This window comes from Lactuca virosa, chromosome 1 (assembly GCF_052849685.1).
Source record: "Lactuca virosa cultivar CGN04683 chromosome 1, Lactuca_virosa_CGN04683_v6, whole genome shotgun sequence".
Taxonomy (NCBI): domain Eukaryota; kingdom Viridiplantae; phylum Streptophyta; class Magnoliopsida; order Asterales; family Asteraceae; genus Lactuca; species Lactuca virosa.
In genome coordinates this window covers 173817578-173832310 of record NC_136426.1, presented here as the reverse complement: position 1 = coordinate 173832310, position 14733 = coordinate 173817578, and the positions used below count along the sequence as shown (strand labels likewise).

Below are 14733 nucleotides of genomic sequence, written 5' to 3'. Positions count from 1 at the left end.
CCAGAAACCCTCCGGCCTACTACAACAGCCAGAGATACCGGAATGGAAGTGGGAGCGGATCACTATGGATTTCATAACCAAGTTGCCCAAGGCAACGGGTGGACTTGATACCATATGGGTCATCGTCGACAGATTGACCAAGTCCGCACACTTCCTGCCTATCAAGGAAACAGACAAGATGGAGAAGCTTACAAGAACTTACATTAGGGAGATTGTAAGAGTGCACGGTGTTCCCATATCCATTATCTCAGACAGAGATAGTAGATTCACTTCGAGGTTCTGGCAGTCGTTACAAAGTTCCCTAGGAACTAGGCTGGACATGAGTACAGCCTACCATCCACAGACAGACGGGCAAAGTGAGAGGATTATATAAACCTTGTAAGATATGCTGCGAGCCTGTGTGATCGACTTTGGGAAAGCATGGGATACTCATTTAACCCTTGTCGAATTTTCCTACAACAACAGTTATCACACGAGCATAAAGGCTGCTCCATTCGAGGCCCTCTATGGCCGAAAGTGCAGATCCCCTCTGTGCTGGGCTGAGGTGGGTGATACCCAGTTAGCTAAAGGACGAGTTCCTGAAAGCACTCTCACGGGCCCGGAGATCATACAGGAAACGACAGAGAAGATCGTTCAGATTCGTGAACGATTGAAAGCCTCTAGAGACCGACAGAAAAGCTACGCTGATAAACGAAGGAAACCGTTGGAATTCCAGGTGGGCGACCGTGTTCTATTGAAGGTCTCACCCTGGAAGGGCTTGATATGCTTCGGAAAGCGTGGAAAGCTAAATCCAAGGTACATAGGGCCTTTCGAGATTCTCGCAAGAATCGGCCCTGTAGCTTACAAACTTAACTTACCGCGCGAAATCAGTAACGTACATTCTACTTTCCACGTCTCGAACTTGAAAAAGTGTCTGTCCGACGAGACTCTTGTAATCCCACTCGACGAGATCGAGATCAACGAGAGCCTCAACTTCGTGGAAGAACCTGTAGAGATCATGGAACGGGAGGTCAAGCAAACGAAACAAAGCCGTATCCCGATAGTGAAGGTTCGCTGGAACGCCAAGCGAGGACCTGAATTCACTTGGGAACGAGAGGATCAGATGAAACTGAAATATCCTCGTCTTTTTACTTAGTTATTTGTAACTACTTATTTGCTTAAATTCTAATTTCGGGACGAAATTACTTATAACGGGGGGATGATGTGACAACCCGAAATTTCTATTCTGTACAACCATTCACTTCAATAGGAGTCAAAACTGTTTCTGCTAATTTTCAAGCTTTTTGGAATAAGTTTGAGTATTTTAAGATTAGTACTTCAGGAGATAACAGGAGAGAGGATGCCCTAGGGTTTATTATGCAACAATATTATTCCAAAACTCCAAGAGTTTGGAGTTTACGGCCTAAACAAAGGTGTTCACGGCCGTAAACCCTAAAAGGGGGTATAAATATGACACTTAGTCATATTTTACCATTTTTCACATTTTCAAGATCCAAATCTCAATTCTCTCTCAAGTATCATCCAACATTTCTTCAAGATCTTCAACTTGTAAGTGTTTCTTACCCTAATAAGTTGATATATACCTTAATCTAGTGATCTAAATTGATTCCATCCGTGAAATCATTCCAAAAGTGTAGATCTTCAAGTTTCACCAAGAACACACACTAGTGTTCTTGGACTTTTAGCACCTTTTCAAGCTTCTACCTAGTAAGTACTTCTATCCTAGAGTATTATAGAGCTTGTTACACTTCTAAACATCAAGAAACACCCAAGAAACCAAGGATCAAAGGTGTTTACGGTCCAAGATGTTCTTGGACCGTAAACCCCAAAAAGGGTGCCAAAGTGTGCCCTAGTCCCTTCTAAGCCTTGGAAACTAGCCTAGATCCCTTCCTTGATGTGCTTAGTACTTGAAAACATCAAAAGACCATAAACCATTTGGGTTTATGGCCATAAACCCAAAGGGAAATGGTCCAAGGACCGTAAACTCCTAAAAGGAGTGAAATGGTGCCCTAATCTCTTCCTAAGGCTTAAACATGAAGTAGGAATGCTTCTTGTGATCTTTAAGGCTTCGAAACAAAAAATGGTCAAAGAAACATGAGTTTACGGCCGTAAACTCATGGGTTTACGACCGTAAACTCAATGAGTTATGGTCACAAAACCGTAAACTCCAATAAAGGGTCCCCTTGAACCCTAAACTCAATAGCAATGTCCTACAAACTTAGATGCAATCCTTAGGACTTATAGCACTTAAATAAGGTGTTTTACATGTCCTAGGACGTCTTAACTTTGTTAATTAGTTGTTTAAATACTAATTGGATACATATATGTGTTATTATATGTTAACTAGGATCATTGTGTGTGTACAAGTCTTCACTTGACACCTAGCAATCCTATATCATCAGTTCATCCAAACCACTCACTACAGGTGAGTTCATACCCCTTAATTAACCTTTTAAATGTTTTTAAATGCTTTTATGGGGGGAATACAAGTTGAACTATTATAGTTATTGTATCAATCACATGTGATTAATAACTACCAAACAAGTGGATTTCTTACTTTTCAAACTGTGTTATCAAACTGTTTTACTTCAAACTGTTTTACAAACTCTTTTACATATCAAATACTTTTATTAGACTCTGTTAACTTATATTCTGTGTATCTATATGGATATAATTATATAAGTAGGATTGAAAGGACTTAGGACAGATAGCTCACCTTACTTCCTGTTCCTTGTTTGGTTGTGGACTTAGGGTATTCGGGTTATTTGTCCGAAGGTCGTTTGAATCCTAGTTATATATCATGTATATGTGTATAGATATAAAAGGTTACTTCTTTCATTCAGTTCAATGCCTTTGGGTAGCAAAGGTATATAAACATGTTTATATACACAAACAACATTACTAGTAACTATAATAGGTATAGTTTAGGAAGATACTATTACTAGAACAATGAAACATACAATGAGTCAGTTCATTCATGAGTAATACATAGTGATGAGAAACAAACATAATACATAGTGATGAGAAACAAACATAATACATAGTGATGAGAAACAAACATAATACATAGTGATGAGAAACAAACATAATACATAGTGATGAGAAACAAACATAATACATAGTGACGAGAAACAAACATAATACACAGTGATGAGAAACAAAACATACAGGCTAGACAGAGAAAGAACACACAATACAGCTAGCACATATATATACATATACATATACATATACATTACTTACATTTATGTGAGGCACTTAACGGGGGCATGACACTACCTGTCATGACCCGTTTTGTATCCAGAATCTCCTTAAATGGGGAGCGTATGAGTTTGTGTATAGATCTATACTGGATTGACTATCCTACACCTTGCTGCTCGCTACAGTGGGACTTGCAAGTCTACGGGTGCCAAACGTCATTTCTTACGACGTCTTACATCGTCGTTTTTCTATAGAGTCGGTAGCAGGATACAGGCCGATCACATGGTACTTTAAATAACAATTGGTTTAAAGTAATTAGTACAGCAGTAGTTACTTAATACAACACTACAATACTATTTCATTTTCCCTTTACATTTACTTTGTGATATTCACACAATAAAAAATAATGTAAAAACTATATTTTTGGTTAATGATAGTCAGATTTGGGAAAATACACACTCTTACAAGAGACACACACACAGATACTAGATGCCTTGGTAGAAGGCTACTTTTAGTAGGAAACATAGGGTTTTCTAGGAGAGTTCAAACAATTACAAACTTTTACAAAACTTATACATTACAGACTTACAAACACTTTCATACAAATACAGACACTAATATACTTATGATCTCACCATCTTTAAAGTTGATAAACTCTTTCAAAATAACTTGTATTCTCAGGTCGCCAGTAGACAGGTACCGGAGCCAGGTTTTGAGAAGATGGAGCTCGTTCAAGACTCATCTTTTATTTTGATTCATACTTTTGGTGTCTATACAACTTGACAGAACACACTTGTATTAAATTATATTATTAATGCAATGGATGATGTTGTTGCTTGTTTACTACTTTGCATTGTTGTGATACTGTACATGACGTCCTCCACCCCCGAACGTTTCCGCCGTTCCGGTTTTGGGGTGTGACAGATGTGATGGCTAGGGTTGCTCGCCTTCAGCCTCCATCACACCCTCTCAGCCTACAAGCAAATGCTAACCTCTATTTTTTCTCTCTAAGATTTTTGTGTTGATTTTTGTAAGAAGAAGAAGAAGGAGAAGAAGAAGAAAAAGAAGAAGAAGAAGAAAAAGAAGAAGAAGAAGAAGAAGAAGAAGAAGAAGAAGAAGAAGCTAACCTCTAGACTTGGATTCAGCAAGCAACTTTTCTCCACATCCTGTTATGTATATTCTGGACTCTTGTAAGTCCCCAAGTTCCAAGGTTTTTGGTTTATTTTGCATAGATCTTGGTTTCTATGTTGTATTCTTCATGTTATGACATATTGGAGTGTTGGGATTTCATAAACCTACCAACTTTACGAATCCCCAAAGCCCATTTGTGGTTAGGAGTGTTGGATTTAGAGTTTTATAGAGTTTTAAACTCTTGCATGAGATCTTGGCCCCCTTTTCTTTATTTTGACCTAATAAGAGTCCAAGACATGCATTGGACACGCATGTTTGGAAAGTATGGATTGTTATGTGATTATATGGTGCTAAAATCATTCTGGAATGAGGATCTAGTAAGCTTTCAAGGAAAAAGTGCTTAATGAGTTAAGTCAAATCATGTTTTGGCTTATTTAGACCTAGAAGAGAGATATCTATCTATTCGAGGGTCTAAATGGATAAAGTTGGAACGAAAAGTCACTTAATGGTTTAAGATTCCCAGACTAGTCCCACGACATGGCTCAAGTTTTCATGGTGTGGCGATTGGGTGGAGCCTGTTTGTTTTGTCGTTTAGTGTCCACGGCGTGGCCAAGGATGGGCACGATGTGGCGACCTGCTGTAGTTGACTTTGACTTTGACTTTTTACAGTAAAATTTGACCAAGTTTGACATAGGGGAATTTTGGTTATTTTGAGCTGTAGATTGAGTTTAAGTCACCGTTTTTCGTATAGGTGATCTATAGAGGTTTCAGTTGGAGCAACGTTCTTTCTGCTATCATTTCAGACTGCAGGTGATTCTCCTCACTGTACTCATGGGTCGAAGGCACCAATGACGGCCCATTCGGTTATGTATCCTGATGTATAGGATGTTGGTTGATGCAGTGATCTATTAGATCTATATGATTAGCTGTTTGCAGGTTATATGTTTATCTGCTGCCTATGTCGACATGGTATGGATGGGTTGAGGTTGTACTCCTTTGTGTTATAAGCCAACAAACCCAGGGCAATCCAATTAGGAGATTATGGGCCAGGGAAATCCAACCGGGAGGTTGTGGGCCAAGGTAATCCAACTGGGAGGTTGTGGACCCAATATGTTATATGTAGGGCAATCTGACCAGGAGGTTGTGGGCCAGGGTAATCCAACCGGAAGGTTGTGCACCCAACGTGCATTATATTTATTTTTTTGGTTGTGTCTGGTACTTTGGGGAAACTTACTAAGCCTTGGCTTACAGTTTGATTTATGGTTTCAGGTACTTCATATGATCCGGGAAAAGCAAAGGTGTGAGCGTACACATTGTTCAGTGATCTGTTTTGGATATTTTGTTAAACTATGATTCTGAGATATTTCTATTTGATATTGGGTTTTGATTTGGTTGTGGTTTGAAAACAATGATTTTTCTTACTTAAAAATGAAAATTTTTATGATGAATTTTTGGGATGTTACAAAACTATTCCACTTCTATTAAATGAACATAAGAAAATGGGAGGCTTCGAGATCTAAGGCGAAGTACTGTAAAGTTATTGTCTTAATCCTGTTCTTTACTTTCATTTGCATGCTTTCTAGTTTTAGTTTGAGTTTAATTTGATTTAAACAAAACCCCAATTTACTTTTCTGTTATGAGTTTAATTAATAGTTTAGTTTTGGATTCAAAAATCATACTCGTTCCTCTTGTGTGTGACATATGTTGTTGCCACAACTATAGTATTACAAAATTAGGTATACTACCTAGTATGTGTTACATTCATGTACTGATATGATCAGTTTCATAAATATAAAACTTTGATAATTTTTTTATATATATTGTATATCACACATTAGAGTTCATACCCCTCAGTATCATTCATGGGAAGTTTATACCTAGATCATAACTTTTTTCTTTGAGAAAAATAATCAAGAAACTCGAACACCATCACCACAAAATTCATTTTCGGGTAGCGTATGAATTCCATTATTCTTGCTAACCTCGTGATTCATGGTCATTATCACATTCTACAATCATGACATGTAGTTCTTCAAGTTGTGAAATGATAGCATCAACTGCACACCACATATCCTTAATCATGTGAACCCATCAGTAGGGCTCAGTTGCGGACCATCTTTACTACTTTTTGCCGTCAGGATGCGAACATGATCTAATACCAACTGACGCATAACAAAAGCAAGAAGAATATATGTGCAAGAGAATCCCAAAAGGAGAAGTTTATTAAAATTCAAGTTACTTAAAACATTACAAGCATCTTGTTTGTTTATAGGAGAAGTCTAATTTTGTCAAGTACGACCAAAATTTCAAAAATTAAAATTGATTCCAAATTATTAGCATACACTAATACCTAGTCATGTGATTTTTGGTAATCACATTAATCACCTGATTTTATAACCTTGACAAATAAATTTGAAAATAGACGAAAATTTGGGAAAATTGACATTTGAAGGCTTAAGCAGTTGCATATTAGGATCGGTTAAGAGATAAACTTCCTATAAGTTATTATTTAGAGCTCTGGTCTATCGAATGCTTTCCGACGATATACGACAAACCTCAAAACTCTAATGGTTCAAAAACTATGGCCATTTTAGTATGAGATTATTTTAGCCACGTTTGTCACTTTCTCATTTGTCCGTAAATGTTTCTATCAAGTCTTCTATATGCTCCCCATCAATTCTTTCTAAGGAATTTGTGAAAAGAGTTCTCAGGAGATGTAATACCCACCAAAGGAATTTATCCGAGGTTGTATGGTCTTGAAGTTCTGATTAACTCTATGGTTGCAGATCACTACCGCACTATAATGATTGTTGGAATTGGATGTCGAGGACTAATGTATGAGCAGGCGGTGCTATGATGGAGGAACTCGACAATCTAAAACAAATCCTTGTAGGAATTATTCTTGATCAAAACTCGTTGGACACATGGGCAATTTCGTCTATCAAAGCACATATGGTACCCGCACAGTTTCATCTTTGAGATTTTTATTGGCACTACAAGAATAATTACCATTAGCGGCGACAACCCCCCTTTAGTGGTGGCATACAACTTTCGCAATCTATGTCACTGCAAAAGGGGGTTTTCGCCGCTAATGGTGATAAACCATGATCCGTCTTAAACCCCAGTAATAAACCAGAGCGGTGGATTTGTTCCTAATCCAAAATCTCACAATAGACGTCGTACATAGAAATAGCGGCGACGATTTTTGTGGCAACGGCTGTCGCTGCTGATACAAGAAAAAAAGACCGCCATAAATTCCCTATAAAACTCTTCGTTGGTAATTCACTTCTGTCGCCATTGATACAACTTTGTCGCTGCCAATACACGTCGCCGTTTAATGCTTGACGGGATATACACAACATGCAGCTGATTTCCTTTCCTCTTATTCCTTCGTTTTTCCCTGACGATTCCACAAGCGAATACAAAGACAATCCATCAATTTCGTCGGCTCTTACTTAAATTCCGTCAATTCCGTTGACGATTTGTATTACCGATGACGAGGAATAATAATACTAACGACGAGGAAGTAGCATTGACGACGAGGAATAATAGTAATTCACTTCTGTCGCCATTGATACAACTTTGTCGCTGCCAATACACGTCGCCGCTTAATGCTTGACGGGATATACACAACATGCAGCTGATTTCCTTTCCTCTTATTCCTTCGTTTTTCCCTGACGATTCCACCAGCGAATACAAAGACAATCCATCAATTTCGTCGGCTCTTACTTAAATTCCGTCAATTCCGTTGACGATTTGTATTACCGATGACGAGGAATAATAATACTAACGACGAGGAAGTAGCATTGGCGACCACATGTGGGTTTTCGCCTCTTTCTCCATTGATTTTGTTTTCATCTTTCTTCTCCCACTGAATTAAGAGTTAGATTTTTGCAACCCTTGTATATTATTGCAACCTCTAGCGAGTTTTCTTGTTTTCTACCGGAATTTGGCCTGAAAGAACATGTTGGCCGGAAAGCTACTAGAATACTGCCACCACCAACCTTCTCCGTCAGATTACACAACCAAATTCCTTAATAACATATGTATTAGTGTCTTTTTATTACGTGTATGTATATATGTATTTGTATGTATTTTTGTAAGTATGTATAATGTATGTATATGTGTAATGTATTCATAAATGCATGTATTTATCGTGAAAACAGAAAAATTATGTATGTTTATATATGTGTATTTGTTTTCCATATGTGTATTTCTATTTGTATGTATAAGTGTATATGTTTTTATATATGTATATTTATTTACCATTTGTGATTGTAATGTATGTATAGAGTTATTTTAATATGTTAATTTTTATATATAGATGTGTATTATGTATAACTGTATATGTTTATATATGTATATATATATATATATATATATATATATATATATATATATATATATATGTATGATTACCTAACTTTTAAGGAATTATTTGGAAAGTACAATGTTATAATGGAAAAAAATAGTTTGTAAATTTTTGTATGAAATTTAGAAAGTACAATGTTATAATGAAAAAAATAGAAAAAAAATTAATTTGTGTATTTGTATGAAATTTTGAATGTACATTGCTACAATGGCAAGTGTATTTGTATGTATATGTAGCATGTGTATTCGCATTTATGTGTATGTATGTATATGCAATTTGGAAACTCCAATGCTATAATGAAAAAAATGAAAAAAAAAACAAAATAGGATGCTATAATGGAATGTGTATTTATTTTATTATATGTGTAATTGTATGTATAGAAATTATGTATGTAGTTTGAGTATTTGTATCCAATTTTGATGTTACAATGATATATATGAAAAAAAGAAAAAAACAAAGTAGGACGCTATAATGGAAAGTATTATTTTTTATATGTGTATTTGTATGTATAGAAAATTATATGTGTAGTTTGTGTATTTGTATGCAATTTGAAACTATAATGTTATAGATGAAAAAGAAAGAAAGTAAGATGCTATAATTGAAAGTATTATTTTTGTATATGTATTTGTATGCAATTTAGAAACTACAATGCTATAACAAAAAAAAATACAAAGTATGATGCTAATTGAAAGTGTATTATTTTTTTGTATGCAATATGTGCAACTTTTATTCATATTGTAATTTTACAGGCTATATACGAGGTTTAGTTGGACGACACTCTTCAACATGATGGCGTATGTTATGGGCCTAGGACATGGAGGTGATGAAGCCGGTGATCCTCCACCTCCAGTAGGCTTTGGTCGTGGGCAACACGAACATGATGGTAAGTCTTATTATGATATATTTATTAGCTATTTTTATTCATTTATTATAAGCTATCGTGACTAATATCTTTAATTATGTTTTTCAACTGAGCTTCCTAAAAAAAAGAGGTCTATCAAAAAACATCCAACTATCAAAAGCTGATACAGGCAAACAAGGGAAAGCCTGTGACTTTGGATTTCGATAGGCAACTCACATATTCCCCTGTCGGGAACCGTGGTAATTGGTTTACCCATGAGATTGGGAGGTATATATGGATGATCAACATCCCTTTGAACGTATCTGGTTAGGACAATGTTTCCCCCGCTTTAAGAAATGCCACATTTGTGCATTTCAAGGTAACCTGGCTAATATTTTAGGTTTAGTTGTGATGGGTTTTTAATTAACTAACTTTTTTGTATTTGTAGAATAAGTTTGATTTTGGATAAGTTTAACTTGGATCCCGAGCGTGCTCAGTTGTTGCAGAGCATTGATGCGACTTTACAAGGAGTTTATAGAGGCCATAAAAATAAAGCACATACTTATTTTCAGAATGTTGGGGGTGCTTACAGATATCCCAAGGGCGTTCGCCAACCCCCTGAGGTTATGTCACATGAAAATTGGGCGCAAGCTGTCAAACATTTTAAAACGCCTGGATTTTTAAAGTGTTTGGCTTCAAACAAAGGAGTTCGTGCACAACAACAAAATGTAAAAATTAGGTATTCGTGCTCATATAACAATGCATGTTTCAAAGAAGTAAGTTATGGTGTATTTAACTGTTTATTTAAATTATAATTAATCTAATTTTTAATGTTAAATAAGACATCACTTGAATCGAAACATTTCGTAAGGATAATACTGATCGTCAGGGGTATTTAGTAGTCCTGCAGTCGAGCAACAATACGTAAGTTGTTAATTTGTATTTTCATATAAGTGTTTATATCGTCAAATGATATTTAGTAATATAATTTTTATGATGTTTATCATTTTTTAAAAATTGAAAATGCTTTACTCCACGGGATTAGTCAACAAACTCAAGCTTCTTCTAAAGCCAACGGTTTAACACCAAAGGATATACAAAGTTGTTTTGAAAGAATATTGGGTGTTCGACGAGGCCATATCACAGGCATCGACATAAATCTTCTACAGTTGCGTCGATGTACGATCAAGAACAACTACTGACATAGCCACCACCATAATCACAAGTAACAAGACTATTTAAATATGGTATTTGTTTCAACTATTGGTAATTATTAGTTTACTAATAGTTTCAAATGTTGGTAATTGTTAGTTTGGTAATAGTTTATATGTTGGTAATTGTTAGTTTTGTTATACTTTGATATATTGGTATTTTGTAGTTTGGTAATTGTTAGTTTATAGAAATACAATGCTATAACGGAAAAAAGAAAAAAATGTACAATGCTATAATGTGTTATATGCAAAATGTATAGTATGGTAATTGTTAGTTAAAGTACAATGCTATAATGTGTTATATGCAATATGTGTAGTTTGGTAATTGTTAGTTTATGAAAGTACAATGCTATAATGGTATTTTGTAGTTTGGTAATTGTTCGTTATAGTACAATGTTATAATACTTTCATTTCTTGCAGTGTAATGATAGATTTTTGATGATCTCACATGACCTAAGGAGGGGGTCCAAACTCATCTCACCTAGGTCAATATACTCAATTGATCTTTACAACAGAAATATAAATCCAGCAAAAAATAATTTCATATTTTTAGGTTATGATTTGAAATTTATTTTTAAATATTTGTTTATCAGTAATTAAGAATTTCAATTTCGGTACAGAAAAAATATATTTAGATTTTTTTTTAAACGAGAAATAAATATGAATCTCCTCTGCCAGGGATTGAACTCAAGACCTCCTAGCTAGTAATTAGATTAAAATTTATATGTTAGCCAAGTGGGCTAGCCCCAACTTGTTGATTGTATTGCCACGCAAATAGCACAATCCCGCACTGCCAAGGTTAGACCACAATCCTACAATCGTTGTCGCAGCAACCTAACGAGGCATCCTCACACCCCACCAAGGCCCCCACTCGGAGGGGTATTATGTAAGCAACCCGGAACTAAGCAACCGTCACCCAAGATCGCACTCAAAGGCCATCTGACGCATTCACCCCTTGTTGTGCTCACTCACACCATCTCCCTAGAAAAAAAATATATATTTGGATATATATCAAATATTACATCTTTTATCAACTAGGGGAAGGCGCACGTCAACATCTACGGGTTACCATCAAGGCCTCAATTATTCGAGAAAAAATTCCAAAAAAAAAAATATTTATTTAAAAAAAAAGGAGCGCCTGACTTGATTAAATGAGTGTGTGTGACAGAGATATATATCAATTCTATAATGCACCATACTATAATCTATAATAATTGTTATTAGTTTATAGTAAATGAAGTGTTACCTATTAGGGAAAATTTTCCAGATGCCAGAAAAATATAACGCAACTATTTCTATACTTAAAATATGAATTTTTTAGTTATTAATCATTAATCATATAAAACGTGTTTATAAAGTATTGTAAATTAAAACGTTTTTCATAAAGTACTGTGCTTCGACGTGAAGAATTTCTACTCCATCCGTACAAACACAATATCTTCATCTAATCATTGCTCGTTTCTCTATATAACAAGACTCATCTACGCATTCAACATATAATAAAACTTTCACATCCACACACACTTATACGATGGGAACTGTAGTAGTGAACGCTGAAAGAAAGCCACATGCGGTGTTCGTACCATATCCAGCACAAAGCCACATCAAGTGCATGCTAAAACTAGCAAGGCTACTGCACCACAAGGGCCTTCATATAACCTTCGTCAACACCGAGGTTAACCACAAGCAATTACTCAAGTCCGGAGGGTCAAACTCTCTCGATGATGAACCAGGGTTCCAGTTCAAGACCATTCCCGATGGTGTTCCCGAGGGTACACCAAACTTCATGTATGCAGTTAGTGCCTCTATTCTAATCAACTTCTTGGATCCCTTTCTTGACCTTATACGAAGGTTAGAGACTCCAGTTACTTGTATTATTGGTGATGGGATGATGCCTTTCACCGTTGACGCTGCTGAGAAGCTTAAAGTCCCAATCATGCATTTTTGGACTTTTTCTGCTTGTGCTTTCATGGGGTATTACGAAGCTCCAACTCTAATTGAGAAGGGGCTTATCCCACTAAAAGGTTAGCTTCTTAACTCCCTCCATTTTCGAAGCAAATAAAAATGTTCAAATTCATATTGATGTGTATACGTCATACGATGTGTATATGAAAATAAGGACGAAGAATCAGATGAGGATGTAATTTTCTTTCAAAATCAGAAGTGGTGAGAGACCGAAGAAGCACAAGTTCTAGCTTACAGAAAAAAATCACATTCTAAGATTAATAAGTGAGTTTCTTTAAAACAACAGATCCCAAAAACATGATTTTTAAGGTAATGTTGAAGTAACAACTGTTTAAAATAACATGCATGCACTTTCTTTTCAATTTTTTCCATGCATATTAGGCGCTAAATTAAGACTGAACTCACTGAAGTTATCCCTAAACCCAAAAACATTGGTCAAGTACGCCGTATAAGAAAGAATTTGGATTAATCTTTTTGAAAAGGTTTACTTATTTGTCTATTATCATAACTAAGTTTTGCTAATGTTTCAGATGAAAGTTGCATGACCAATGGGTATCTTAACACAGTAATAGATTGCATTCCGGGATTAGAAGGCTTCCGTTTAAAGGACATTCCTGCTTATATTAGACCAACACGTTACCCAAATGATGCGGACTATAATTATGTCATTCAGTCCATCAAGGCAACTAGGAAGGTCCCAAACATAATTCTCCATACATTTGAGGAGCTAGAGTCTAAAGTCATCAAAGCCCTCCAACTCACGATTCCTCGTGTCTACACGATCGGCCCACTGGAGTTGCTTCTAAATCCAATACAACTTGAAGAAGAAACAAAGAAGTTAGATATTAAGGGCTACAGTCTGTGGAAGGAAGAAGATGGGTGCCTTAAATGGCTGCAATCAAAGGAACCACATTCCGTGATTTATGTCAATTTTGGAAGCCTAATATCAGTGTCATTAGAACAGTTGCTAGAGTTTGGTTGGGGACTTGCTAATAGCAACCATAATTTTCTTTGGGTCATCAGACCTGATTTGGTTATTGGTGAGTCTGCTTCTTTGCCTCCTGAACTCCAAGAGCTTATTAATGAGAGAGGCTTTATCGCAAGCTGGTGTTCCCAGGAGGAAGTGTTGAAGCACCCTTCTGTTGGTGGCTTCTTGACTCACTGTGGGTGGGGTTCGACCATTGAGAGCTTAACGGCTGGGGTCCCCATGCTATGTTGGCCATATCTATGGGACCAACCAACTAATTGTAGGCAAATGTGCAAAGAATGGGAAGTTGGAATGGAGATCGATAGTAACGTGAACAGGGATCAAGTCGAGAGGCTGACGAGGGAGTTGATTGGAGGAGAGAAGGGTAAACGAATGAGGAGCAAGGCTATCGAGTGGAAGAAAAAGATTGAAATAGCAACCGGTCCTAAAGGCTCATCTTCTTTGAACATTGAGAAACTTGCCAACGACATTAATATGTTTTCAACAAAGTAGATCCTGAAGCTCCATGTTTTTTTTGTTGTTTTTCTTAGATCTTGTTTTTAATTAAACATAAAAGGGATAACTCGAAATTGGTTGTAAGATGTATTTGCAGTATACTTAGATTCAAAATTATTTCAATTCTACTTATATTATAATTCTTGTAACTTTATTTTTTGGTCGTAACTCCATTAAGCTTTAGAGTTTAAGATAAAATGTTAAGGGATAATTACCTAAAAAACACTATTTTTTTTTCCAAATCTTGGGTTTAACCACTAATTTTTGATAAGTTTAAAAAAAAAACTACCAATTTTTGGTAAAACTGACATTTCGATGCCACCACTGTTACAAGTTACATGTTGGCTAATTTAATTACGAAAAAAACAATATATTTTTTTGAAAATTCGGTTTAACCACAAATTTATGGGTAGTTTTTTAAATAACAAATAAAAATTGATGATGTTTTTTTAGCAAAAATCCAAGTCTTATTGGTCACCATAGAACTTTTATCCCAAAATACATATTTTTTTAACACAAACGAAAATTC

The 14733-nt window shown here is 35.8% G+C and overlaps 1 protein-coding gene across 1 annotated transcript; it reads left to right on the top strand.

Moving 5' to 3' along the window:
- The first annotated feature begins 12234 nt into the window (after positions 1-12234).
- Positions 12235-14344, top strand: LOC145161433 (UDP-glycosyltransferase 85C2-like). Its single transcript, XM_079080948.1, has 2 exons — positions 12235-12780; positions 13252-14344. Exons 1-2 carry the CDS (start codon positions 12288-12290, stop codon positions 14199-14201), a joined length of 1443 nt encoding a protein of 480 aa, XP_078937074.1. The 5' UTR covers positions 12235-12287; the 3' UTR covers positions 14202-14344.
- Positions 14345-14733: the final 389 nt, after the last annotated feature.

What these genes read in the sequence shown, in the direction of transcription:
- LOC145161433 (XM_079080948.1), top strand. Translation starts at nt 12,288, where the DNA reads ATGGGAACTGTAGTAGTGAACGCTGAAAGAAAGCCACATGCGGTGTTC. An exon ending in GGGGCTTATCCCACTAAAAG is followed by an intron (nt 12,781 to 13,251) that starts GTTAGCTTCTTA and finishes CTAATGTTTCAG; the next exon opens with ATGAAAGTTGCATGACCAAT.